Below are 25,933 nucleotides of genomic sequence, written 5' to 3' on the forward strand. Positions count from 1 at the left end.
CCATTACAGTGCATTGCCCATAAATGTTTGTCAGATTAAGAAGTAAAGAGTTGGGCAGGAATTTGGGATTTAGGAAGAATTAGTTTTTGTAATGGGGGAGCTAGGACTCTCATCCCATCCTTGTAAATGACTTCCAATTTCAGGAGTATGTGATAACTGCTTTTTTTTTTTTTTTTTTAATTTTTAATTTTATTTTATAATTATAACATTTTTTGACATTACATATGCATGGGTAATTTTTTTACAACATTATCCCTTGCACTTACTTCTATTCAGATTTTTTCCCTTCCTCCCCCAACCCCCTCCCCCAGATGGCAAGCAGTCTTATATATGTTAAATATATTACAGTATATTCTAGATACAATATATGTGTGTAGAACCGAATTTTTTGTTGCACAGGAAGAATTGGATTCAGAAGGTAAAAAATAACAGTTTACATTCATTTCCCAGTGTTCCTTTTCTGGATGTAGCTGGTTCTGTCCATCATTAATCAATTAGAATTGGATTAGCTCTTCTCTATGTTGAAGAAATCCACTTCCATCAGCATACATCCTCATACAGTATCATTGTTGAAGTGTATAAAGATCTTCTGGTTCTGCTCATTTCACTCAGCATCAGTTGATGTAAGTCTCTCCAAGCCTCTCTGTATTTCTCCTGTTGGTCATTTCTTATAGAACAGTAATATTCCATAACATTCATATACCATAATTTACCCAACCATTCTCCAATTGATGGACATCCATTCATTTTCCAGCTTCTAGCCACTATGAAAAGGGCTGCCACAAACATTTTGGCACATACAGGACCCTTTCCCTTCTCTAGTAGTTCCTTGGGGTATAAGCCCAGTAGTAGTATGGCTGGGTCAAAGGGTATGCACATTTTGATAACTTTTTGGGCATAATTCCAGATTGCTCTCCAGAATGGTTGGATTCTTTCACAACTCCACCAACAATGCATCAGTGTCCCAGTTTTCCCACAGCCCCTCCAACATTCATTGTTATTTGTTCCTGTCATCTTAGCCAATCTGACAGGTGTGTAATGATACCTCAGAGTTGTCTTAATTTGCATTTCTCTGATCAATAGTGATTTGGAAGTGATAACTGCTTTTAAGAGAGGTATAAAGTGCAATAAGATTACTTCTGGCTAAACAGGAAGGAGAGTAGTTTGGAAAACCGGGAAGAAATGTTTTTGAACCACATCTTGAAGGCTTAACAAGCTGTTTCAATAGATAGTGAGAGATGTAAGAGCACTTTAGGGAAGGGACACCGAATTGTTTTTATTGTTGTTCTTATTTTCTTCATTGTGAGATACTTCCATTATGAAACTTCCCTTTATTGGTGCAGGTATGCAGCTTACACATACACACATATATATTTCTTAATGTTGCTTAAACCACTGAAAACTTAAAAGAATTTCCTTTATGGATATACAGCCATTATGTTTTAAAGGCAGGGCATGAAGTTAGAGCTTCCTGACATCAAGTGAGACTCTCTACCTACTATAACATTTTGCATCTCAGGACAAAAGCAGAGAAGTGAACTTTTGGAATTGTATGTTAGAAATGGCAGGTTGGGCTGGGGTGCTGAGTATAAAAGGGTAGTATGAAATCAGGCTGTATAGGTAAATCTTTCAGGTCCTTTAGTGCCAAATTGAGGAATTTAGACTTTATAAACAAACTCCCCTGAGACCTCTTGCTAGCAGATGATATGAATATGAAGTGCCACATGCCAACCGGTACCATGTTTTTCTTCCTTGCCAGCCAGATGCCTCATATTTCCCCCTTTGCTTAGGTCTGACTTCTAAAAACACAATTAAGCAAACCATAACAGTTTTAGCACAGCATTAGAAAGTGATTTCTCTGTAATTGGCTACCCAAATATTCTTTGGCTGCAGGGACTAAAGGAGAGAAGTTGACAGGAATTGGAAGAGAAGGGAGTTTGGGTACTCATTCTAGTTCTGCTTCTTCTCTTGAATCTTCTCCCTATTCTCATTTTACTTTTACCTTTTTTGAATTAAAACATTTTTTTGTGTATATCTCACCCAATTGTCATGGCCTACCATCACCTTTTTGTTTTCAGTCTCCATGGTTGAAACTGGTCCATGTTCACCTTTCAGCTCATTGGTATCTGAACTTATTTAGCACTTTTCAGAATCAGTTTTCTCATGTAAGAAGTGAAAGGGTTGGATTAGGAAACCTTAAGGTTTTTTCTAGCTCTAACTTATGATTTCATTAATCAACCTTAAGTACCAATCCTTAAGTACCTGCTATGTGCCAAACACTGTTCCAGGCATTGGAATGTTGTTGTTGTTGAGTCATTTTTTCAGTCCTGTCTGATTTTTTGTGACCCCATTTGTATTTTCTTGGCAAAGATACTGGAATAGTTCACCATATTCTTCTTCAGCTCAATCTATAGATGAAAAAACCGAGGCAAATAAGGTACAGAATCATACAGCTAGTAAGTGTATGAAGCCAGATTTGAAGTTAGGAAAATGGGTCTTTTTGATTCCAGACCTAGTATTTTATCCACTGAGCCACCTACCTGTCCATGAAATCATAGGTAAAGCATTTAACTTCTCATTTAATTAGCCAGAGTACAATTCTCCTCCTATATCCAGAAAAATTCTCCTGGTTCTGTCTGAACCAGATTAAAAATGTAATTGGTAAAATTTAACAAAACATACACTGCAATATAGATAATGTTAATTTGTGGTTTTCTAAGTCAATATTTCTATTTCTATTTGAATATATCACTATTCTAGGCAACTTAGTAAGACTCTAAATTGAAGGTGCCTATCTGCATTGACAAGCAAAGTTTCCTCATCATGAAGATATCAAAGAAATACCAAAGAAATCACAGGTGCAGTCTCCCTCCTTATCCTTCCTTTACTTTGAAACACATAGTAAAACATGATAAGATCATAGAACTATAGCTATACAGGACTTCAGAGACTCCTGTAGCCCAGCTCCTTAATTTTACAAATGAGGAAATGGAAATGGAGAAAAGTTAAGATCATGAAAGTAATATGAAATTAAAGGTGGGATCCAGTCTTTCTGCTTCAGCATTTTTTCCATTATGCTGCACCCCCATTTTATAGATGGAAACAAAAACAAAAAACTAAGCTAGGATTAAAGCACATCCTCTGACTCCACATCAAGTATTCTTTCTACTCTATCATCACTTCTCCCCCCTTTGGAAGCAAAGGAAATTTCCAGTACAGAGAAAGGATCATCCTCTCCGGAAAAGGAACTAGAAGAGAATTCCCTTTAAACTGAAGGAAGGCAGCAAAGGGGAGCTGGGAATCAAGGAGTCTTGCCTCCTACTGCTAGGATGGACTCCCTGACCTGTCCCACCTTCCCAGCTTCCCTGTCATTTGGGTTTGATTCCTCTGCCTCTATACTCTTCTTCTTCATTTTATGGGTTTTTTTCAGAGGCAGTCATCTGGCTTCCTGTGGTTCTAGTGCCAGAGGGTCAAGGCCACACACACACACACACACACACACACACACTCACACCCCTGTCCATTCCCAGACCTACTCCTCAGAGCCTGTCCAGAAGGAGCTTTACTTCAGAAAATGGCAGCTCCCCTTTATCTCATTAACATTAAACCCCAAGTTCTGGGTCAACAGAAGGTCTTGCACCCACCTTCACTTTCATCCCCCCACTCTGTTCCTCAACTTCTTTGGCTCAGCCATAAGCAGTCCTCCAGTTTCTCGCTTCATCTCTGTTTACAACTTCCACGTCTGTCCCTTATCTGTCTGAACACTCTGTACCAGGAATGTCTCTTGAGTCTTGCCAAGTTTGTCCAACACTCCTCCTCCCCTGATGGATTTTTTGAAATCCCCACTCCCCAGTCAGGAGTTTATTTGTTTTTCCCCCCTTTTCCCTTGATTAAAAAGAAACATGCTGCAGATACTTCTTTATACTAGAATTCTATGTCACCTAAGGGCACCCGTGGGAGGACACTAATTTAAAATGATGGTGCTTATTAAAATATTTGCTGATTGTTAGTGTGCTTTCTTTATTTTATCTCTTGCTCTCCCTACCTCCCTCCTTTCCTCTCTCCCTCCCTCCTTCTCTTCCTTTTCCTCCTCTCCCCTTCTCTCTTCTCTTTTCTTCCTCTTTTCCTCCTCTTTCCCCACTTTTTCTCCCCTCTCTCCCCCCTCTCCCTCTCTGTGTTCTCCCTTCTCTTACCCCCTCTTCTTTTTCCTACCTCTTTCCCCCTCTTTCTTCCCCCTCTCTTTTTCTCTCCCCTTCTCTATTTCCTCTTCTTTCTTCCCCCTGTTTGCACCTTCCATATCATAGTGTAGTAAGTAGGGAACTGGACTGGACAGCAGGGATCTTTGGATATTAGTACTACCACAGACAACTGTTGTGCTCTGTGTGATCTTGGGAAAGTCATTGAGACTTTGAGCCTTAGTTTCTTTCTCTGTAAAACTGAAAAATAATACTATCTACCCTGTTGGGTTACTATGATGATCAAATGTTGTAATGAATGAATAAATGAATTTTAAAGAATTTCTTATACCCTTACTATATACTATATACATGCTAAGCACTAGGGATATAAATATAAAAGTCAAGTCAATCCCCAGCTCTCATGGAGCTCACATTTTAATGGAGGAGATAATATATTTGAAAGGTTTCATCTGCAACTCATATAATATATGTGAAGTCCTTATAAACTTTTAGGGCTGTATAAATGTTATTATGTCAAATTGGACTGGATGGTTTATGAGGCTGCAGGGAGTGCCCTAGGTACAGTGTTGGACTTGACATTAGGATGACCTGAGTTTAAATCCTGCTTCAGACAGGCTGCTTCACAGGATCAAGATATGAGAGTGAAAATCCAGAATTGCATCATGAAAATGGAAAGCAGTTATCAACATTTATGGTATCTATCCTCTTGTCTCCATTTATATGCTCAGTATCTCACTTGAGTTCCCCATCATCTCTTGCCTGAAATACTTCAGGAGCAACCTGGTTCTAGGCTCTCACCTTTCCAATTCATCCTTCATCAGTTACCACTAGACTTTTCTTAAAGTACAGGTCTAAGTGCATCACTCCCTTGCCTAAAAATTCTTTGATGGTTTCCTATTCCTCCTAGATAAAATACTAAAACCTTTTATAGTTTGACTTCAGACTACTTTCCCCAACTTATTTTATATTAGTTCCTTCCATGCATTATCTATTCCAGCTAAACTATATAATGACACAACATTTTAAAAGCACTTAGCACACAGCCTGGTACAGAGTAGGTACTTGAAAATGCCAATTCCCTTCCTTTTCTCCTTAAACTGGTCTATTTACTGTTGCTCAAACTCATCATTCTATTTCCTACCACCATACTTTTTTGCAACATGATTCCATGCCTAGAATACCTTATCTTTTTAACTCTACCTCTTATAATCCTTAACTCTCTTTTCAATTATTTTTACATAATAATATTTTATTTTTTCCAATTACATATAAAATAATTTTCAACATTCATTTTTGTAAGATTGTTATTTCCAATTTTTTCTCCTTCCCTCCTTTACCTCTCCCTTCCCCAAGACATTAAGAGATCTGATAAAAGTTATACATGCACAATCATTTTAAATACATCTCCATGTGAGTCTTGTTATAAAACAAAAATCAGAACAAAAGGGGAAAACCAGGAGAAAAACAAACAACAGCAAAAGGTGAAGATAGTATTTTTTGATCCTTATTCACTTTCCATAGTTCTTTCTCTGATGCAGATGGCATTTTCCACCCTAAACCTATTAGAATTGTCATGGATCATTGTATTGCTCAGAAGAGCTAAGTCTATCACAACTGATCATTTATAATCTTATTACCATATACAAGATCCTTACCTCTTTTTAAGACTCATCTGAAGAGCTACTACCTGAAGAGAGCCCTTCTTTATCCTCCCCCTAGTCTTAGTGTTTTCTCCTTCCTCAAAAGATCTTGTACTTACTTAACTGTATAAAAACCCCTCAGAAGAATATAATTTCCATTCAGGGATGTTTTTCATTTCTTTTTTGTATCTCTAGTGCCTGTTTAGCACGGTATCTTGTATACAGTTAGCATTAAATAGATGCTTGTTGAGTTTAATTGAATTAAAATAAATTAGAACCAAAGTTAGAACTGATTTTGGAAGTCACAGCCCATTTAACTCTCCTGAGTGGTATTGTCTGCAATTGTTTTCTTGGACCTATTGCAGTTTGTAAGGTTTTTTACTTGTGGAAGAATCAGTTAGTGAGCAAATATTTATTAAGCTTCATTACGTGCCAGACACTTTGCTAAGCCCTAGGAAGAAACATTTAGTTATAGGTAGACAATTTAAGAGAATTAAGTAATGATACTGACCATTAACTAGTTGTATAGTCCAGGCAAGTCACTTTATCTCCCTGGGCCTCAGTTTCCCTCCTTTTAAAACCGAGGGTGGTAAACTTAACAATTATATTGAATAATTAGTATTCTTTGTGTAACATAGAGGCTAGACTCTGGACTTGAAGTCAAGAACTAGATTTGATACTCATCTCACTTATTAGAGGTACAACTACAGACATATTCCTTAGACTCTCTTCATTTGCAAATTGAAGATAATGCTAGCAACTGTTTCACAGGGTTATTGGTTGGATCAAAGATAGTGCATGTAAATGCTCTGAAAACTTTAAAATTCTGTATAAATATCAGTTGTGATTGTCTTGTTGACAGCAGTGTGGCCTAAGCTAATGCTTGGTTGGTGTTTCAAGTGACAATTCAAACTTGGATTTTTCCTCCTTTTTACAAACCCACAAAACAGCATTTCAGTCAACTATTTATTCAATCAACTAATTAGCTGATGATCTCTAAACTCGCTTCCAACTAGAAAACTAGGATCCTTTGAATCATTAAGAGAGTATAGTATATGAGTTGGTCATCAGGTAGTGATACAGTCAAACTACCAGACAAATGTCCTTTTCAGATAAACTGATAGCTCCCCCTCTCCTAGCTTATATTGTAGGTATTGCTTGCCCTGGCTTGCTAGATTTGAAACAGTATATGGGAAAATAAAATTCATTATCTATTTTCAATGTCTGCCTAAGACAGATAGATTTATAGATGCATGTATATGTATAATTTATGCACATATCTATACTCATGTATATACATGTACATGTCTATGTGTATATCCCATATATCCACACAGGCATGCATGCGTTTTTATTGCTATTGAGTTATTTTTATCATGTCTTGTAACGAGCTGTCGTCTCCAGGGAGTTGCTGTTAACTCTTGTCCAAAGAAGTGACTTCCCTTCCTGCAGAGAGCCCCGTCAAGCCTGATGCAATTCAGAGTCTTCCTTCTTGAATCCTGGCTCTGAATCTCCTCCAGCTCTTATCCTTCTCCAGGCCGATCTGCCCTCTGCACCCAGTGCTGTCTCTTTTTATCCTCCCAGAGAATGGGCGTGGGATAATGCAAGGGCTTCTGGGAAGAACCACCCCAGCCAATGAGCTTGCCCCCTCTATCAAGTCAACCTGAGTTCTCACCTTGTAATTGTCCAGAAAACCTCAGTTCTCACCTAGTAATCCTAACATCTCCCCCTTTCTTTTGATTTAGAACATGGGACAGTCATGACCTTGAAACATAAATCCATCAATATGGGAAGTATTACAGATAATTACATAAATGACCTTGAAACATAAATCCATCAATATGGGAAGTATTACAGATAATTACATAAATTACATAAGCATATAGTAACATAGTAACATAACGCATGCTAGAAGTATATAACATAATCAAATAATCATAAATTGAAAATTTATAAATGTCCATAAGTCCATTGTCCATTATTCTCATCTTGTGTGAGGAAGTCCAATGATTCCTGCTGGTTTTTAAAGTTCTTTAACAGTCTTCTTATTATCCATGCTCTTTCAGTGTCAGATGTTTCTTAGATCTTCTCCTTTATTTTGAGGTCTTTCTCTTTTTCTGTCTCTCTCTGATGGATAAGGCGAATATGACTCGTTGGCACCCATCTGATTCCTTCTCTTGCTGAAGAAATACAAGCAAACCCTCTCTCCCAGGCAGTTAACCTATCTAATTTCCTTCTATTTACCACTTTCTAAATCTCTTCTCATCATCTGACAATTACATTGGAATTGTTTGCACTGGATACAGCCCTGTTGGTTTAAAAGGCCTGTATTCTCCCCAAGTGTAATCCATTTTTGCAATCTGATTGCCTTTTGACTGACTTATCAGGTAATCCCTTTCTGCCATGTGATTGCTTCTCTGCTGATTGATTAAATCAGAGTCCTGGCCTTCTAAAGGCTCTTTAGGTGTAACATCAGCTGCCATCATGCCCCAAGTCTTTTTTGCCTGGGGCCCTGAACCTGGGCCCCTCATCCCATTTCCCTGAATTATTCTACACTCTGATGCCCAATGGAGTCCTCTGTTGCATTTTGGACATGGGGTTTTAGGTCTTCTCTCACCCTGTCTTCTCACTGTATCTCCATATCTACACTGAGCTCTTAGATGTCCAATTTTTCCACATTGAAAACATCGCCGAGTTTCTCTAGAAGTCCCTTGCCAGGAGGGACCCTGCCTTTCCACATTCATCATAGTCCGGGTGTAAAAAGCATTTGTTCCCACTGTAGCACAGCGTCTTATGATCTCCTCTAAAGGAGCATCTTTGTCTAATCCCCATATAATTCTTTTGCAAATCTCATTGGCATTTTCCTTAGCCAGATGTCTGGTCATTATTTCTGTAGCTGAATTTTCTCCAATAGTTCTTTTGACAGCAGTTTGCAAACGTCCCACAAAATCTGCAAAAGGTTCATTGGGACCTTGCTGTATTTTAGTGAAAGCCTCTCCACGATCTTTCTGTCCAGGAAGGACACCCCAAGCTTTTATTGCAGCCTTAGCAATTTGCTCATATATTGTCATGGTATAATTAATCTGTTCCGAATTCTCTCCATACTGACCTTCACCAGCTAAGTGCTCAAAAGTGAATTGTGTGTTAACTCCTATTTCCAAATTGCATCTGACTTGAATTTTACATAATTCATGAAATTCCGCAAGCCATAATAAATTTTCTCCAGGTTCCAGACATGTCCTTGCTATGGATTTCCAATCATTCGGGGTTAGGACTTCATAAGACAAACCATCTAGTAACATTTTGACATAAGCTGATGTAGCCCCATAAAGGGTACAACCTTTTTTCAAATCCTTAATTTTATTCAAATCTAAAGGTGCATATCTTCTCCTTTTTTTACCTACAGAGTCAGTATTTTCAATCACAGGATATGCATGTATAAAATCACTTATATCCTGTCCTTCTCTCTTAGCTTTAACCAATGCTTTTTCTAATCTTGTCATAGGCTTAGGCTTCTTCACAGGCAATTCTGTTTGTGTTTCTGCCTCTTCCCCTCTTTCTTCCTCCATCTCTGAAGGTGGGGTTGATGTGGGCCTGTCAATAATCTGTTCTCTAGGCAGGGTTGAAGCTTCTTCAAGAGAATCATACCATAATTCCTCATTTAAATCCTCTTGCTCTAGGGAAAGATCTTGATCTTTCCTTTTTTCCTCACACTTCCTCCTCTGTTCATTTTTAGAACTTTTCCTTCTCCTACAACTTGCTTGATAGTTTAAGGCTAATTGAACTATGTTGTAGATATAAAATACTTCTGCAGAAATTGAACGAGGCCCATTTTTTGCTTGAAATTCTTTCATTTCATATCCCACTAGCTTCCATTTATCTACATCTATCTTTTCTTCCTCTAAGAACCAAGGGGATGTGTGTCTTAATGCAGCCAAGAGTTTAGCAATCTGTACCCAGGTTACAAGTAAACTCTGCTCCTCAATTATGTTGATTATACTCTCTATAGTACCACTCCTGAATGGGGGTGGAGCTGAGGTTGGGGATGAGTCGGCTGAGGTCCAGGGATTGAATATAGCTAACATCTGCCCCATTTCAGCTATAAGAGATTCCTGGTTTAGCCCTTAACAAGTTAAGTTCCTTATTTATCTATTAGCATGCTCACTTAATCTTTAACAAAGTTTCCTCGTTACTCACGGTTCTGGGTCAGAGAGACTGAGATCTAGATTGGAAGCTTTTCCACTGGAATCAGGACCGTGTCTGTCCCTGTTCGGGCGCCAAATTGCAAAGGTCTGGTCTAGCTCCTCTTGTCAGGATAAGCAAAAGTCCTTGCCCCACGTGTGGACGCCAATTGTAGCAAGCTGTCGTCTCCAGGGAGTTGCTGTTAACTCTTGTCCAAAGAAGTGACTTCCCTTCCTGCAGAGAGCCCCGTCAAGCCTGATGCAATTCAGAGTCTTCCTTCTTGAATCCTGGCTCTGAATCTCCTCCAGCTCTTATCCTTCTCCAGGCCGATCTGCCCTCTGCACCCAGTGCTGTCTCTTTTTATCCTCCCAGAGAATGGGCGTGGGATAATGCAAGGGCTTCTGGGAAGAACCACCCCAGCCAATGAGCTTGCCCCCTCTATCAAGTCAACCTGAGTTCTCACCTTGTAATTGTCCAGAAAACCTCAGTTCTCACTTAGTAATCCTAACAATGTCTGACTCTTCATGACACTATCTGGAGTTTTCTACCAATAATACCAACCAATACGAAACAGAAGAGTAAACAGGCAAACAAGGTTTAGTGACTTGCCAGGGTCACGCAACTAGTAAGTTTTTGAAGTCAGATTTGAATTCATTAGGATGTTTTCCTTATCCAAACCTGATGCTCTATCCACTGTACCACCAGCTGTCTCATATACACATAGATATATATGTATATCTATAGGCATAAAGTTGTATGCACACATGTCTATATATAACACATGTGTTTGTTTAAATATCTAGCTCTGTCTATCTATTTTTCTAACACTCCATGCATGTGGGACTCCCTGGATATGCATAGGTTCTGTAGGTTGTTTGTGCATTTGCTTGTCATAATTTGAACATCATTTTTCATGAACTTGGTTTTTCCTATATGAATGGTTAGGAAGGTTATGAACCTCATTTAGGGGACTATAATATTTCGGAGCATAATGAAATGAATACAATGTTATCTGTATGTATTTATAAAATGGGGACAATAGATCCCATTGAAGGGATTGAAAGGAAATTTAGAACAAATAATATCTATCAAGAATTTTTTAAACCCCAAAGTGCTATATGTATGTCAGGTATTACTGAGGAAAATTAGCTACAGAAAATTTAAATTAAGGCAAGGAATTAGGCAAAGAATTAGATTCCTGATCTCTACCAGGGCATATTACTTTTCACATCTAGTCTGTACTCATTTAATGTGTTCATTCATTCATCAACACATACAAATGAGTTTTTGGGCAATGCATTGTACCATTGTAAGGATTCAAAAATAAATAAGGACTGGTTTCTATAATGGAACTCACAGTCTAGTAGGGAAAATGAAGTAATAAAATTTGTAAAAATCAATGATAAAATACAGAATGTGATGCAAAGTATTATGGGCAGTTAGATGGTAGTAGATAGAATACTGGACTTTGGGTCAGGAACATCTGAGATAAAATCTTTTCTTGGTCACCTACAGCTGTGTGACTCCCAAGCAAATCATTTATCCTATTTCAGCTTCAATTTCTTTGTCTCTAAAAATAATATCTATCTCATGATATTTTTATAACCAAATAGATAAAATGTATTTTGTAAACTTTGAAGCATTATATGTTAGTTACTATTGGTTATTATAGGCATTCAGAAGAGGAAAAGATAATTTTAATAACCTGCTATGTACTTTTTGAACTCAGTTCAATAATCACTTATCTAGTAACTTCTACATACTAGTAAGGCCTTCTTCTAAGTGCTTGAGTAATACAAAACCAAACAAGCTTTGTGCCCTCGAGGAATTTTCCTTCTACTAAGGGGATAGCAAAAGGTATGCTGGTAAATGCTTAACTATCAACTTTCTAGAAAAGCAAGAAATACTTTTAAGTTTAATCTGTATTATTAACCTTTTCTTCCATAATTTTTCTAAGTCTAGACAGTCAACAAAACAATAAATCAAGTCCTGATCTATGTAGTACACATATTGAAAATTTAACAGTCCCATCATAGGAAGTGGTTTGAAATGGCTCCAGCACATCTTTGCATATAGTATTATACAGTGAAGAACATGTATATATGTAAAATATGCAAAATAATATAAAGTAATTTCAAGAGAGAGAAAACAAAAACATTTAATAACTGGGAGCATCTGGAGAGATTTCATATAAGACTTAGTCTCTGAGCTATGCTTTGAAAGAAACAAGGGATTATTCCAAATAGAAGTGAATCAGGAGTGTATCCCAGTCAGTAAACAGTTATTAAGTACCTTCTTTGTGTCAGATACTGTGCAAAGTTTTGGGGATTTAAGGGGAAAAAAAAGGCATCCTGCCCTCATGGAGTTTGAAGTCTAGTGGAACTATGTCCAAACAAGTTCTGTATAGGAAAAAATTGGAGATAAAATGGAAGGAAGACATTAGAATTAGGGAGGAACCAACAGAAGATGAGATTTTAACTGGGACTTGTGAAAGGCAGGAGGATGAAATGAGGAAGGAGAGCATTCATGCATGGGGTATAGGTAATGAAAATGTGCCTAAAGCTGAGAGATGGACTATTATCAATTAGACATGAATTGGTAGTAATTCATAGTCAAAGACCTAAGACATTGAATGTAAGACAGAGAAAACAATCTTAGAAGTCATTTAGTAGAGTCCCTTCAGTTTATAGATGAAGAGACTGAGGTCCAAGGAGATTGGTAACTTGCCTATGTCAGAATCCAGATTTCCTCACTCCCAAATTTTCATCTTCTGCCATAATGATGGTGCCCAGTTCAGCTGAATTTGAAGTCAGATTTGAAATCATTGTGAAGAGTCTTCCTTATCCAAACCTAGTACTCTAGTGTGTGTGTGTGTGTGTGTGTGTGTGTGTGTGTGTGTGTGTATCAAATAGGCTTCACTTTCAATTTTGCTCTATTTCACTCACCATTCCTAATATTCTAAAAGGATACCTTGGATATTTTATGAACTCAATTAATAATTGGCATTTTGACTTAAATCCTTTGCAGGAATTTACTAATGCATCCCTTTCTTTTCTTCCTTCCCATATCATCTTTTCTTACCCCAAATTTCATCTTCTTTCTGTTCCCTCCCTTATGGACAGTGGAAATAGATATGGGGTTCTGTTCAAATCCTGGTTCTACTGCCTTCAGCCTGAACAAGCACTTAACTTCACTGGGGCTTCAGTTTCCTTTTCTGAAAATGAGATCAGTGGATTAGATGACCTCTCTTTTAGCCCTAAAATCTGTGATTCTTGCCTTCTCTTCCTCAGTTTCACATTGTCCCTCTCATCTTTTCTCTAGGAGATCATCACCTCTATCCTGCTAAGTGGGCGGATTGGGCCCAACATCCAGCTGACTGAGTGCTATGGCCTGAGACTGAAACACATGAAATCCGATGAGATCCACTGGCTGCACCCTCAGCTGAACGGTGGGTGAGGTGCAGGAGAAGTATGAGTGTCTACACGTCGAAGCTGAGTGGAGGTAGGAGAGAGAAGCAAATCCTTAGGATAGAAATGGGCAGCTGGGTGGTGCCATAGTGCCCAGAGTGCTGGTCCTAGAGTCAGGGAGATTCATCTTTGTGAGTTCTAATCTGGCTTCAGACCTTCATTAGCTGTGTGAACCTGAGCAAGTCACTTCACTCTGTTTATCTAAATTTCCTCATATGTAACATGAACTGGGAAAGGAAATGGCAAACCATTTCCTCTGTATCTCTGCTAAAAAAATCCAAATGGGATCATGTAGAGTTGGACATGACTGAAAATGACAAAACAATAATAGAGTAAAGAATGTGTTGGAGTGGACTGACTGGAAGTCTAGGGAATTCTCCACCAACCCCATACTTTCTCTGAGACTTTGAGGTAATAGATGCACCACAGAAAGAGGGTCTACTTGGGAAGTCCTAGTCCAGAAGTATTCTTCCTCGTCCATAGACCTAACTTCAAAATCAGAAAGTGGCAGCGTGGTCCAGTGGGTTTGGACCTGTGTTCAGATCCTGGCTCTGCCATTGATTTCCTCTGTAATCCTAGGTAAATCACTCGACCAATCTGGACTTCACTTTCCTCATCTAGCAAGAGAAGGAATTTGCTTATATGGATTAATAATAGCTAGCATTTCAGGCACATTAAGTGCATGACTCTGAATAAGTTACTTAAGCTTGCTGAGCTTCAGTTTGTTCATCTGTAAAGTGGGGATGATAGTATTATAGCATCTATCTCATGGAAGTGTTGCAAGGCTCAAATGAGGTGAAATATAAAAAGTTATTTGAAAAATTTAAATTACTTTATGTTGGTTATTATTATTACTATTATTTGAAGTAGTCAAAAAGGCAATCACTATGTAATAGGGTAGGTGCTAAAGCAGAATATGGGACACTGACTATGGGATTCTCACTTTTCTACCCCAACATTGGGTGGTAAATCCAGCTCTGGAAGGGATCTCTAGTCTGATCTCCTCATTTGATAGGTGAAGAGACTGAAGTCCAGAGACATGAATGGTTTGCCTAAAGTCATACAGGTAGCAAGTGGAAGAGTGGGCTGTGAACCCAAATTCCTTTGTTCCAAAACCATAGCTCTTTTCACCATCCTATTTTGTCTCCATGGGAGGGAAAAGGCTTTGGTTAAGAGTTCAAAGAAAGCCCCGTACAGCCCTGAGTGCCAGGCTGCTTGTCTGTCTCTGCCCCTCCTCTGTTGGCCCTTTTACCCGCTTCAGGCACCAGCCATCCTACCCCAGACCAGAGGTTCTGAATTTCTTGCCTCAGGTATGACCTTCAGATCCGCTACTTACCAGAGGACTTCATGGAGGCCCTGAAAGAAGACAGAACTACATTGCTTTACTTTTACCAGCAGGTGAGGCTTTTAAAACCCTGAATCTCCTTTGTTCTTTCTTTGGGAGCAGGGGTGGGGGAGGGGACCCAATAAAAGCTAGCATTTACAGGGAGCCATTCCAGGCAACTCTGTAGAGGAATTCATTCCCTGGCCTTATTATTCACATTCCCTACTCTGCCTAGGTTGGAATCCTAAATGTTAGAGCTGGCTCCCCAGGCAGCCTCCATGCTGTCATTTTTCTATATTCCTAGTTTAACACTTTATTCAAGGTTATTACAGTCACTTTTGCTTTCCTGGGGAACTTTCTTGCCTGGAAGATTAAGTTCTTGAAGAAGAGAAAAGAGGTCCTAGGAAAGAGTTTCTTGTTTTAGGGTATATCACAAGGCAGTGGCAAAACAAAGACTGAATATTTTGCTCTCAACAAGGGTAAAAAGAAAGAGATTATGGATCAGGGCCCATCTTCTATTTCTATACCTTTCCACTGGCTGTTTTCCATGTTTAGAACACATTCCTTCTCTGCTTCTTAGAATCTCCTGTTTTCTTCAAAGCTCAATTGAAGTGCCCCACCTTACATGAAGCCTTTCTTGATCTTCCCAGCTGCTAATGCTCTCAACACCTTATCATTAGTTTACATTTATTTATGTATGTATATGCTGTCTCCTCTGATAGAATGTAAATTCCTTGATGACAGGAGTATTTGTTTGTCTTGGTATACTAGTGAGTACCTAGTATATATATTAACATTTAACAAATGCTCATTGATTGATGTCCATTTTTTTTTTTTTTTTTTTTTTTGCTCCACAGCTTCGGAATGACTATATGCAACGCTATGCGAGCAAGGTCAGTGAAGGCATGGCCCTCCAACTGGGCTGTCTGGAGCTCAGGTATGTGACTTCTGTTCTCTTTCTAGGGCATTATCTGGGTGAGAGCCAGGTACCATGGACAGTGACTGCCCATCTCTTCTTGGTTTCCCTATATGTAGTTAATCTAGACTTCTTTCCAAAAGCCAAAGAAAGGAAACAGGAGAGAGGAGAAGTAGTAGAAAATCTGAGACTTGGCTACTAAGACTTGGCTGCTTGATAGTACACATTGAATTGTTTTTCTGCCCATTCTCCCTGCCTCCCTTCTACATTTAACTGCAGTTTCTTTGTTTATTTCTTAGCACCTAGCCCTAAAGTGTCTTGCTTCCTACAATCAACCCAATTTTCTAGTCTCATTTATAAACTATTCTGAGCAGGGTAATTCCACTCTGGTGGAATAGACAGAGCCCTGGTCTGGGGCAGGGGAAAGGGGCAGAAGACCATTGAGTGCTTCAGAGACCTTGGGCAGGTAATTTCACTTCTCTGTATCTTGGCATACTCACCTTCACAATGGATAGAGTTGGACTAGATGAATTCTCTGATCTCATCTCTGATATTCTATTCTTAGCTGTTCATTCACTGTCTAAATGCCTCTCCATTCAGTAGTCCTCCTTTGTCTTCACACCCAGTTGTGTCTAGACATTATCCTGCATGGTGACAGAGACAGAAGAACATTGTTACTTAGCTACATTTCCAAGTTAGTACATACCTTATTCAAGGTTACCTCAGCCTGCTGCAAAGAGAGAGAGTCAGAGGATGGAGGTGGCATTGGAAAACTACTCAGTTCTCTGGCCATTCTAAATTTTGGGGAGATTGTTGAGAGTCCTTACTATCCTACTGACTTGGAGGGTCAGTAGAGAATTTTGGCTTTTGTTCTATAAAGCAGAGTGCAGGATGCCTAAAGATGGCCATGAGAGTAGAGCAGGAAGAGAACTTAAAGTCCCTCTAGTCCTTTTTTATCCTCTTATTTTACTGATAAGGAAATTAAAATTCGATGATGTTAAGTGCTTTGCTTAAAGATGCACAGGTCATAAGTGGAAGAGCTAGATTTCAAATTCATATCTTATGACTTCAGACCCAGGATTTTCAACTCCATATTGGTGGATGATTTGAACTTTCCAGAAGTCCCCAGAGAGGGATGAGTGTTGGGAAGAGAAGAGAATCCCCTCAATTGTTCCAGCATGCCAGAAGGAATTACTGGCTTTGTGGCAAAATGTGCCCAAAAGAATATAGAATAGAGGGTGTTTGTCTTCCAAGGCTGCTATGTTTGGCCTTCCCCATCATTTCTCCCAGAATATCTTCAGTATGGTACCCATTCAGCTAATCAGCCATAAAGCAGTACAATCAGTAAGTTAGCTCCTTTTCCACAGATCTGAGGATATAGACTCTCCCAAATTACCAATGTTCTCCTAATTTTTCTGTCTAATGGATGGTATTGATCCTCCTTGATCTCTTTGCCATTTTGACTTTATTACTATCTTCTCCTCCAGCATGCTCTTTCCTTTCTGGAGTTTTGTGGTCCCCTCTCTTGTTCCTCCTACCTGTCTAACTGTCTAACTGTTCCTCAATAGGGTCTTTTGCTTGATCTTCTTTCATATCATGCCCTCATTAATCATGGGTGACCCTTGAGTTTCCAACCTAAGTCATCTTCCCTTTGTTCTTTTTCACTTGCTGATCTCCTCAGATCCCATGGATTCTACTATCATTTCTATGCAAATTACTTCCAGATCTATACTTTCAGTACTGTCTTTCTATTAAGTTCCAGTTCTGCATTGCAAACTACCTCTTTGGACATTTTGAACTGGATGTCTCAAAGGCAACAAGTCTAAACCAGAATTCAGTGTCTTCTGTCCCTGTCCCTATTCCCTCCCCAATCCATTGCCTTCTAAAATGTGTTACTAAGGAGAGTAACAACATCCTCCCAATCTGTCCCTAAATACTCTACTCCCCTAGCTACACTGGCCATTCTGTCCAAGCCTATGTATTACAATGGGCTACCTCCTGACTCCATGCCTTTGCATTGACTGTCCCTACACCTGAACTGCTTTCTCTTCATTTCTGCCTTTTATCTATGTCTTCTGCAAGACTTAATTCTAATACCATTTTCCTCATCCATTTTTTCTGCCCATTTGTTAGTGGCTTCTTTTCTATGGGCATCTTGTATCCACAATATGTACATATCCATAATATGTACATCTTATCTTTTCTTTTAGGATACAAGCTCCTGAAGTGCAGGAACTGTTTTTTCTTTTTGACTTTGTATTCCCAGCCCTTAGCATAGTGCCTTATGACGTAGTAAGTGCTTAATAAATGCTTATTTTTTCATTGGTTGAGTGATTGAGATCAAGCCTATAACTTTTGCCTCCATCTCCATTACCTGAAAAGTTTACAATGACCCAACAATGACCCAAGAAGATTCCAAATGGGATCACAAAGAATCAGTCAAGACTGAAACAACTGAACAGGAATAACAAAAACTACAAATATTGATTGTATTTAATTAGCTCATTAGCTAACCCTAAACTTACCCCTTTTTCTTATCAAGTAAATTTCAATTGCTGACCTTAAAAAAGAAGTATATTTGTGTATGCATACATATATTTGTGGTTATTGCATATAATTTGTCTTCATGTCCCTCTCTCTTTCTTTCCCTGCCCATAAATTGATATTGGTATTCCCTATCCACAAATTGAATTCTCCATTTTTTAATGATTAGATTGACTTTGTCCAAGTTTTAAAATATAATTTAAACATTAAATAAACTGAGTAAGCAAAACAATAAACTCATTAGAAAGCATTCAAGGGATGTGTTGATTTAGAGACCTTGACAGCAATGACTAATCAGTTCCTATTTCCAGAATGATTAGTTTTACTTGGATCAGATCAGAGATAAATTTACACTTTTATTATTATATATGACTTTTTCTCTTTTGAGATTTGATTGATTTTAGGTGATTTTCCAGATATGTGTGTATGGGTGGATAGGGTATAGAGTGCTTCTTCAAATAAACAAATATGAAGAAACTCAAAGGAGTCATTGCGATGTGATAGAGTTTAAAAAGAAGATAGAGTTTTTGCAAGGGTCAATGTTGGAAAAATTACCCATGCATATGCTTTGTAAATAAAATGTTTTAATGGAAAAAAAATAAAAAGAAGATAGAGTTTGGAATCAGAGAGACCTGGTTTCATATCACAGTTCTTTTGGTTCCTTGATGTATGATCTTAAGTTAAAATTCTCTGTGCCTGAGTTTTCTCCTTTTTAGAATTAGAGCTGGATGATGATCTTTGAGGTTTCTTTTAGTTCAAGATCCTATGATTCTGTTATGAAATTTTAAAAAGAAGCTCAGTTCTGACAATTCAAAATACATTTAGATAATTAGGGAGAGGGGGAAGGGAAAGATGAAGAGGGTAAAATACTTTATATAAATCTATATTGAAAATTTTAAAACAAACAAATCCCCAGAAATAGCATGGGAGGATTCTTGGCTTAAAATAGGTTCATAACAAATATTTCTCATTCATTCTTTCATCCTATAAATATATGACATATTACTTTAAATTTTTTTCTTAAGAGTATTTTATTTTTCAAAATACATGCAAAGAGAGTTTTCAAAATTCGCCTTTGCAAAACTTTGAGTTCCAAGTTTTTCTCCTCCCCCTCCTCAAGAGAGCAAGCAGTCTGATGTAGATTATACATGTGCAATTCTTCTATTTGTCATTCTGCACAAGAAAAATCACATAAAAAGGGAAAAAACAAAACGTGAAAATACTATGCTTTGATCTACTTTCAATCTCCGTAGTTCTTTCTCTGGATGTGGATGGCACTTTCCATCTCCAGTCTATTGGAATTGCCTTGAATCATTTCATTGTTTAAAAGAGCCAAATCCACCACAGTTGATCATCACAAAATCTTGTTGTTACCATGTACAGCATTCTCTTCACTTCACTTATTATCAGTTTATAGAAGTCTTTCTAACCTTTTCTGAAATCAGCCTACTCATCATTTCTTATAGAACAATAATATTTCATTACATTCATATACAGAACTTATTTAGCCATTTCCCAACATGGCATCCACTTAGTTTCCAGTTCCTTGCCACTACAAAAAGTGCTGCTACAAACCTTTTAGCATATATAGATCCTTTCCCCTCTTTTATAATCTCTTTGGGATACAGACATAAATGGTATATTTCAATGGAAGAATTTAATGGAGGAAGAATGGTTAATCAACACTATGTGTTATTCAAGTAATTACCCTGACTAGAGAAAGTGGTCCATGGATTTAACTGCCAAGTAGCTAGGGCACAGTCTCAGAAAAAGGCCAGAGTAAATTTGTACTCTAATTTGAATAGTGATTGATAACAAATAGAGATCAGGAAGAAGGAAGCAATTTAGGTCAAATGATATCTCTTATTAGTGTTATACCTTAATTACATTCATAGTTTTATGGCTATTTTTATTTAAGGTAGCATATTTTTAATAGAAAAATTATAATTGAGCATTTTATTGTGATCATTTTTCTCTGTTATTAATATTTGAGAATGGTATAACTAGTAGGTCTGTGCCCTCCCCAAGTTCCCATCAGCCATGGTCTTCCTCTGCTCTGCTTTCCCCCAGCCTTCACCCATTAGATGTTTTTATCTAGGTGAAATCTAGTTGAAATGAACATCAAAAGCTGTCTTTAAGAGATCAAAAAGTCACTAATCTTATAGACAGAGTGGCTTAGGGTGCAGAGAGAGAAAAGGACAAGTTAGTAAGAGTCTTTCTATTTTGGTCTTTTCTCCATTTTCCATTGTTGTTCCGTTGATTCAGTCATACCTTGCTCTTTATGACCCCATTTGGGATTTTTTTTTGTAGAAATATTGGAATGGCTTGACATTTCCTTCTCCAAATTCATTTTATAGATGAAGAAACTGAGACAAATAGGATAAAGTAACTTGCCCAGAATCATATACTTACTGAGTATCTGAAGCTAGATTTGAACTCAGATTTTATCAACTTCATCATGGAGCCTTCTAGCTGTCTGTCAGTCTCTGTTATTCTCTATTTCATTCTCTCTTCTGACTACCATTCCCCCTCCATTTAAATACAATAGTAGAAGCAGCTGGAGATGTTTAGTCTGAAGAAGAGGAGCTGTGGGGAGGTCATGACATTGTCTACAAATATTTGAAGGGCTGTCCTATAGAAGAGGAATATATTGCATACTATTTGGTTCCCTGAGGCAAGCAGACCAATGGGAAACTTGTTTTGGCCCAGTATAGCAGACCTTTCTAATAGTTAGGGCTGTCTGAAAGTAAGAAGAGTTGCTTTGTAGGGTAATGAACACTTCATCAATGGAAATATTCAAGCAGAGGATGACTGTCAATTAGAGATATAAAAGAGGAAATTATTTTGGGGTAAGAGGTTGGACTCCAAAGTTCCTTCTAATACTGAGTCCATGATGATTCTTATCTCAGACAAACTTCCTACTGTGGTTTGACTATTTCCCTTTTTTATGTGAAAACTTTTTTTTTATTAAATTACATGTGAATATGGCAAGAGAAGCTATGTGAGGCCCACAGAAAAGCAGAGATTACTGGATATTACTGGTATTACAGGGATTGGCCTCTAAAATAAAAATTGTCAGGTGGAAATGGGGACAGCTACTTAGATAGTTAATATGACCAGGAAAGGTCATGGTCATATCATCAGCTGCTGTTTCCTTGGTTTCTCTCCACAGAAATGAACAGCTCTGCTCACTGGGATAATCTAATTTTGAGTAGGACCTAGAGGTCATTAATATATAGGGGGCTATATAAAAGAAAGACCATACGTAGGTGGATATATGGTCTGAGACTCTCTCTAGCAAAGTGAAAGTCTAAGTGTCCTCCCCCCACAGAAAGTAAAAACAATATCAAAGGCAGCTTTGAAGAGAATAAGAAACATTACAAGATATAAAGCCTAAGAGGATTGAAAGGAAGAGAAAGAAAAAGAGGGAATTTTATCTGCTTTTATCTTTATTTATATTTAGATTTTTATTCTGAATTTAACAAACACTAAATAAAATGGACATTTGTATATACTCATATATCAGGAGGTTGTTTATGAAGCTATAAGTATCTATTATGTATAACTTCCTTTTCTTTGTAAGTATATAAGCTCAACCTGTACTTTGATGATACTTTTTATGTACTTTTGATGTACTTTTTGTCTTTGCTTCTTTTTGGCCTTTTTTGTACTTTTGCTTCTTTTTGGCCTTTTTTCTGTTTTTTGAAGTTAAAAAAAAGACTCACCTGCAATCCCCCTTTCTTTCTTTGCTCCCCTCTTTCTATTGCTACCCCTTACCTCTTGCCTACCTATCTTGGAAAAAAAAACATAAAAGAAAAACAAAGCCTTTCTAACAACTATTGATATTATCAAGCAAAGCAAATTCCCATATTGGTTATGTATGAATATATTTACCTGTTTCTCCTTGGTGATAGGAAGAAGAAAAAATTGTGTGTGTGTGTGTGTGTGTGTGTGTGTGTGTGTGTGTGTGTGTGTGTGTAGGAATTGCAATTCTATATTCACACCAAATGACAAAAATGTCTCTTCTTCCCCTGCCAAATGCCTCCTAGAACTACTATCTATACTTAGTCACAAAAAAGTAGGGGTCTTGTACCCTGTAGTTATAGGCAAAGCATCTAGTTTTAGGAATGGTCCAGGGGAGGGTTTTTTTTTGGGGGGGGGGCTATGTAATTATTTATTCAGTGTTTCCCCAGGTGTTTGGGGTCCACCTAAACCAATGTATATAACTACAAATAATTTAGTTATTGAGCCCTGGTCTGCTAGCCACTATCTATTCTATTTTTGACTCCTCTTTCTCTACAGGAGATTTTTTAAAGATATGCCCCACAATGCCCTTGACAAGAAGTCCAACTTTGAGCTCTTGGAGTAAGTATCTATAGTCCTTCCCTATTGTCCTCATTTTGTCTCTTCATTTCCTTTCTTCCTTTCTACTATTCCCTGATCCATAATTTTTATTCCATTTCGTTGAATTAAATTGGGAGATCTAATCATTTCTGGACTAATTGGGACCTTAGTCCAAGCCTTCTTATTTATTTCTGATTGGACAAGAAGCTTTGGGTTTGAGAAGAGTTGTCATTGGTTGATTTTTCTTCTAGGAAGGAGGTGGGGCTGGACCTGTTTTTCCCAAGGCAGATGCAGGAGAATCTGAAGGTGAGGAGGAGAAGAAAGGAGTTGTCAGGGGAAAGGAAAGTTGGAGGGGGCATGTAGGGGCAGAGTGGTCCATAGGAAAAAGAAAATTTTCTCAGTTATGATTTTATGTTATATCATGTTTAAATTTGTAGACTAGGGGTAATAAGGCACATGTGACAGGGGAGGGGCCACAGCAAAGTCTGTCATATACCATTTAAGGTGCAGCAGTTGGAGCTCCCCTATACTATGTTCTTCTCTATAAGACCTAGAAAGAGGGTGGGAATGCAACAATTCCAGTGAAGCTTTGAGAATTTTTCTAGAATAGACAGCATCCTCTCTGCCCATGTTTATGCTATGGTCCTTCCTTTATCTGGCCTATGGGTAGGTAGCCTAAGGACTAGGGGGGGGATCATGAAGAGCAGAGTTACAATAGAGTCCACCTCCCCACCTCCAACTCTTATGTTTCTTCTCCTCTACAGCCCAAACAGTTCAGAAAAATGATCCAGCAAACTTTTCAGCAGTACGCCTCCCTGAAGGAAGAGGAATGTGTCAGGAAATTTTTTAACACGCTTGCCGGATTTGCCAACATCGACCAGGAGACCTATCGCTGTGAACTCATAGTAATGCCTTCTCCAACTTTCTTCAACCTCTCTAAGTTCTAGATTCCATGTTTCTCAGAGTCTGGGCCCAATGAGGCCAGCAGAGAGAAAAACAAACCAACATCCAGCTTTGGGTGTTCTTGAGGTGTATCTTACAAAGTAGGCGACTATTATTTCTATTGTAAAATGATGTTTTAGCTGATTAATTCAGGGGGCTTTTCAATCTTCTGATCTTTTCAAGTCTCTTATGATATTTATGATTCTATCTAATTTTTTTTTTGTTTGGTGGTAGTGGAGTGTGTGTGTGTGTATGTGTGTGTGTGTGTGTGTGTGTGTGTGTGTGTGTGTGTGCGCGCGCGCGCATGTAGAGATGGGATGGGGTCTCTGCTTGAGGAAAGAAAAGAACTATAGAAATCTAACAGAGCTCAAACATTGAAGGTCTAAGAAATCTTTGTTCTTCATTCTCTTAAACCGAGCCAAGTATCAAGTATTATTGAGAACCTACTATATGTCATGTAGAGAGCTGGGTGAAGGAAATATAAAGAGAAAAATTTCCACATTTAAGGAATTTATATTCTAAGCCAATAGAGGGATTAAATTTAACTTAAGGACTTGCTTTGTGGCAGCATTGGGGGTACAAAGAAAACAAAATCAATGGCTGACCCATTTTAAGAAATTTTTTTTTTGTTTTACTGGAGACTTATTTTTGAGGTATGTCTAGAAGGAATTGAATACAATGATTCATTCTCTATTTTCTTTCCAGCAAGGGTGGAATATTACTGTAGACCTGGTCATCGGACCCAAGGGCATCCGTCAGCTGACAAGTCAAGATGCAAAGGTAGGCAAGGGGTAATAAGGCACATGTGACAAAGGAGGAGCCACAAGAAAGTCTGCCCGATACCATTTATGGTGTAGCAGTCAGAACTCCCTCTATATTATTTCCTTTCCTATAAGAACATAGAAGGAGGGCGGGAATTCAACAGACATTTAAGAAATGCTGCCTATTATGTGTCAGACACTGTGTTAGGACTTAGGATACAAAAACAGAAAAAAAAAGAACCTAACACCACTTGAAAACAGAATATACAAAGACATTTTAATATCATATATTTATAAAATAGTTTCTGAAGGAAGGACATATGTCTAATATGATGGACAATTTCTTTTTTTGTATGATTTTTGATTGATTTATTTTTAATACACATTGCTTTATGAATCATGTTGGGAGAGAAAAATCAGAACATAAGGGAAAAACCAGGGGAGAGAAAAAAAGCATAAAAAACAAGTGAACATAGCATGTGTTGATTTACATTCAATCTCTATAGTTCTTTTTCTGGATGCAGATGGGATATTCTGTCCGAAGTCTTTTGAGATTGCTTTGAATCACTGAACTACTGAGAAGAACCAAGTCTTTCATAGTTGATAATTGCACATTCTTGCTGTTACTGAGAGCAATGTATTCCTGGTTCTACTTGTTTAGCTCAGCATTAGTTCGTGTAAATCTTTCCAGGCCTTCCTATAATTTGTTCATTATTTATTATAAAACAATAATATTCTATTATCTTCATATACCACAACTTATTCAGCCATTATCCAATTGATGGGGCATCTACTTATTTTCCAATTCTTTGATGCCACAAAAAGAGAGTCACCCACACACCTCTCCCCCATGTCAAATATTCTAATTAGACCTGATCCTTGAGTTCCAAGTAGTCAACAAAATCTAGATGTTGTTTCCCTTTCTTTGAGTGAATGTAAAGGACCATTTATTCCCTGTAGCCCACCTGCCTGGCAGAGTTTAAGCAGATAAAGTCCATCAAGTGTACACCGGTGGAAGAGGGACAAGCACTACTCCAGCTGGGGATTGAAGGAGCACCTCAGGTGAGATCATCATTGTGGAGGAACTCCCCTATTAAATCACTTCTTATTTACTCATATATTCCTTATCGTCCTCCCCATTGTAATGGGAGCTCCTTGAAGGCAGAGGGAGTTTTTCCCTTTTTTGTGTTCGAACCCAATTCTTCCTGACTTTAAGTCCAGTATTCTAGCCATGATGCTGTATTAATCTTCAATTTCCCACTGTCAGTTAAGGCAGGATTGTATAGTGGATAGGTTTCTGGAGTTGCAGTCAGAAAATGTGGGTTCAAATTCTTTGCAGTCAGGAAAACATGGGTTTAAATTCTGTGTCTAATACTTACTAGCTACAGAAACCCAGGCCAGTCACTAATATCTTCAAGCCTCAGTTTCCTCACCTATAAAATAAAGAATGATAATAATAATAATAATAATAACAATAACCTCTTACATATTTGTTGTAACAATCAGATGAGGTATATAAAACTGTTCTGGAATGGTTGCTCTTTTTCTTACTAGCTTGCTGCCTACGTAAGAAGGAAAATGACTCACTAATGCCTTCAGGCCTCAGTTTCCTCA

At 38.0% G+C, this 25,933-nt stretch overlaps 1 protein-coding gene across 1 annotated transcript in view; it reads left to right on the plus strand.

Moving 5' to 3' along the window:
- PTK2B (protein tyrosine kinase 2 beta) overlaps nt 1-25,933 on the plus strand; it is a 168,551-nt gene that overhangs the window by 109,113 nt on the left and 33,505 nt on the right. Inside the window, 9 exon segments of the mRNA XM_074288376.1 lie at nt 13,343-13,465; nt 13,467-13,522; nt 14,799-14,886; nt 15,670-15,749; nt 22,575-22,637; nt 22,868-22,922; nt 23,381-23,521; nt 24,264-24,338; nt 25,280-25,381. Of these exon segments, the coding sequence (XP_074144477.1) occupies nt 13,343-13,465; nt 13,467-13,522; nt 14,799-14,886; nt 15,670-15,749; nt 22,575-22,637; nt 22,868-22,922; nt 23,381-23,521; nt 24,264-24,338; nt 25,280-25,381 (783 nt within the window).

This window comes from Sminthopsis crassicaudata, chromosome 2 (genome assembly GCF_048593235.1).
Source record: "Sminthopsis crassicaudata isolate SCR6 chromosome 2, ASM4859323v1, whole genome shotgun sequence".
Classification (NCBI taxonomy): Eukaryota; Metazoa; Chordata; class Mammalia; order Dasyuromorphia; family Dasyuridae; genus Sminthopsis; species Sminthopsis crassicaudata.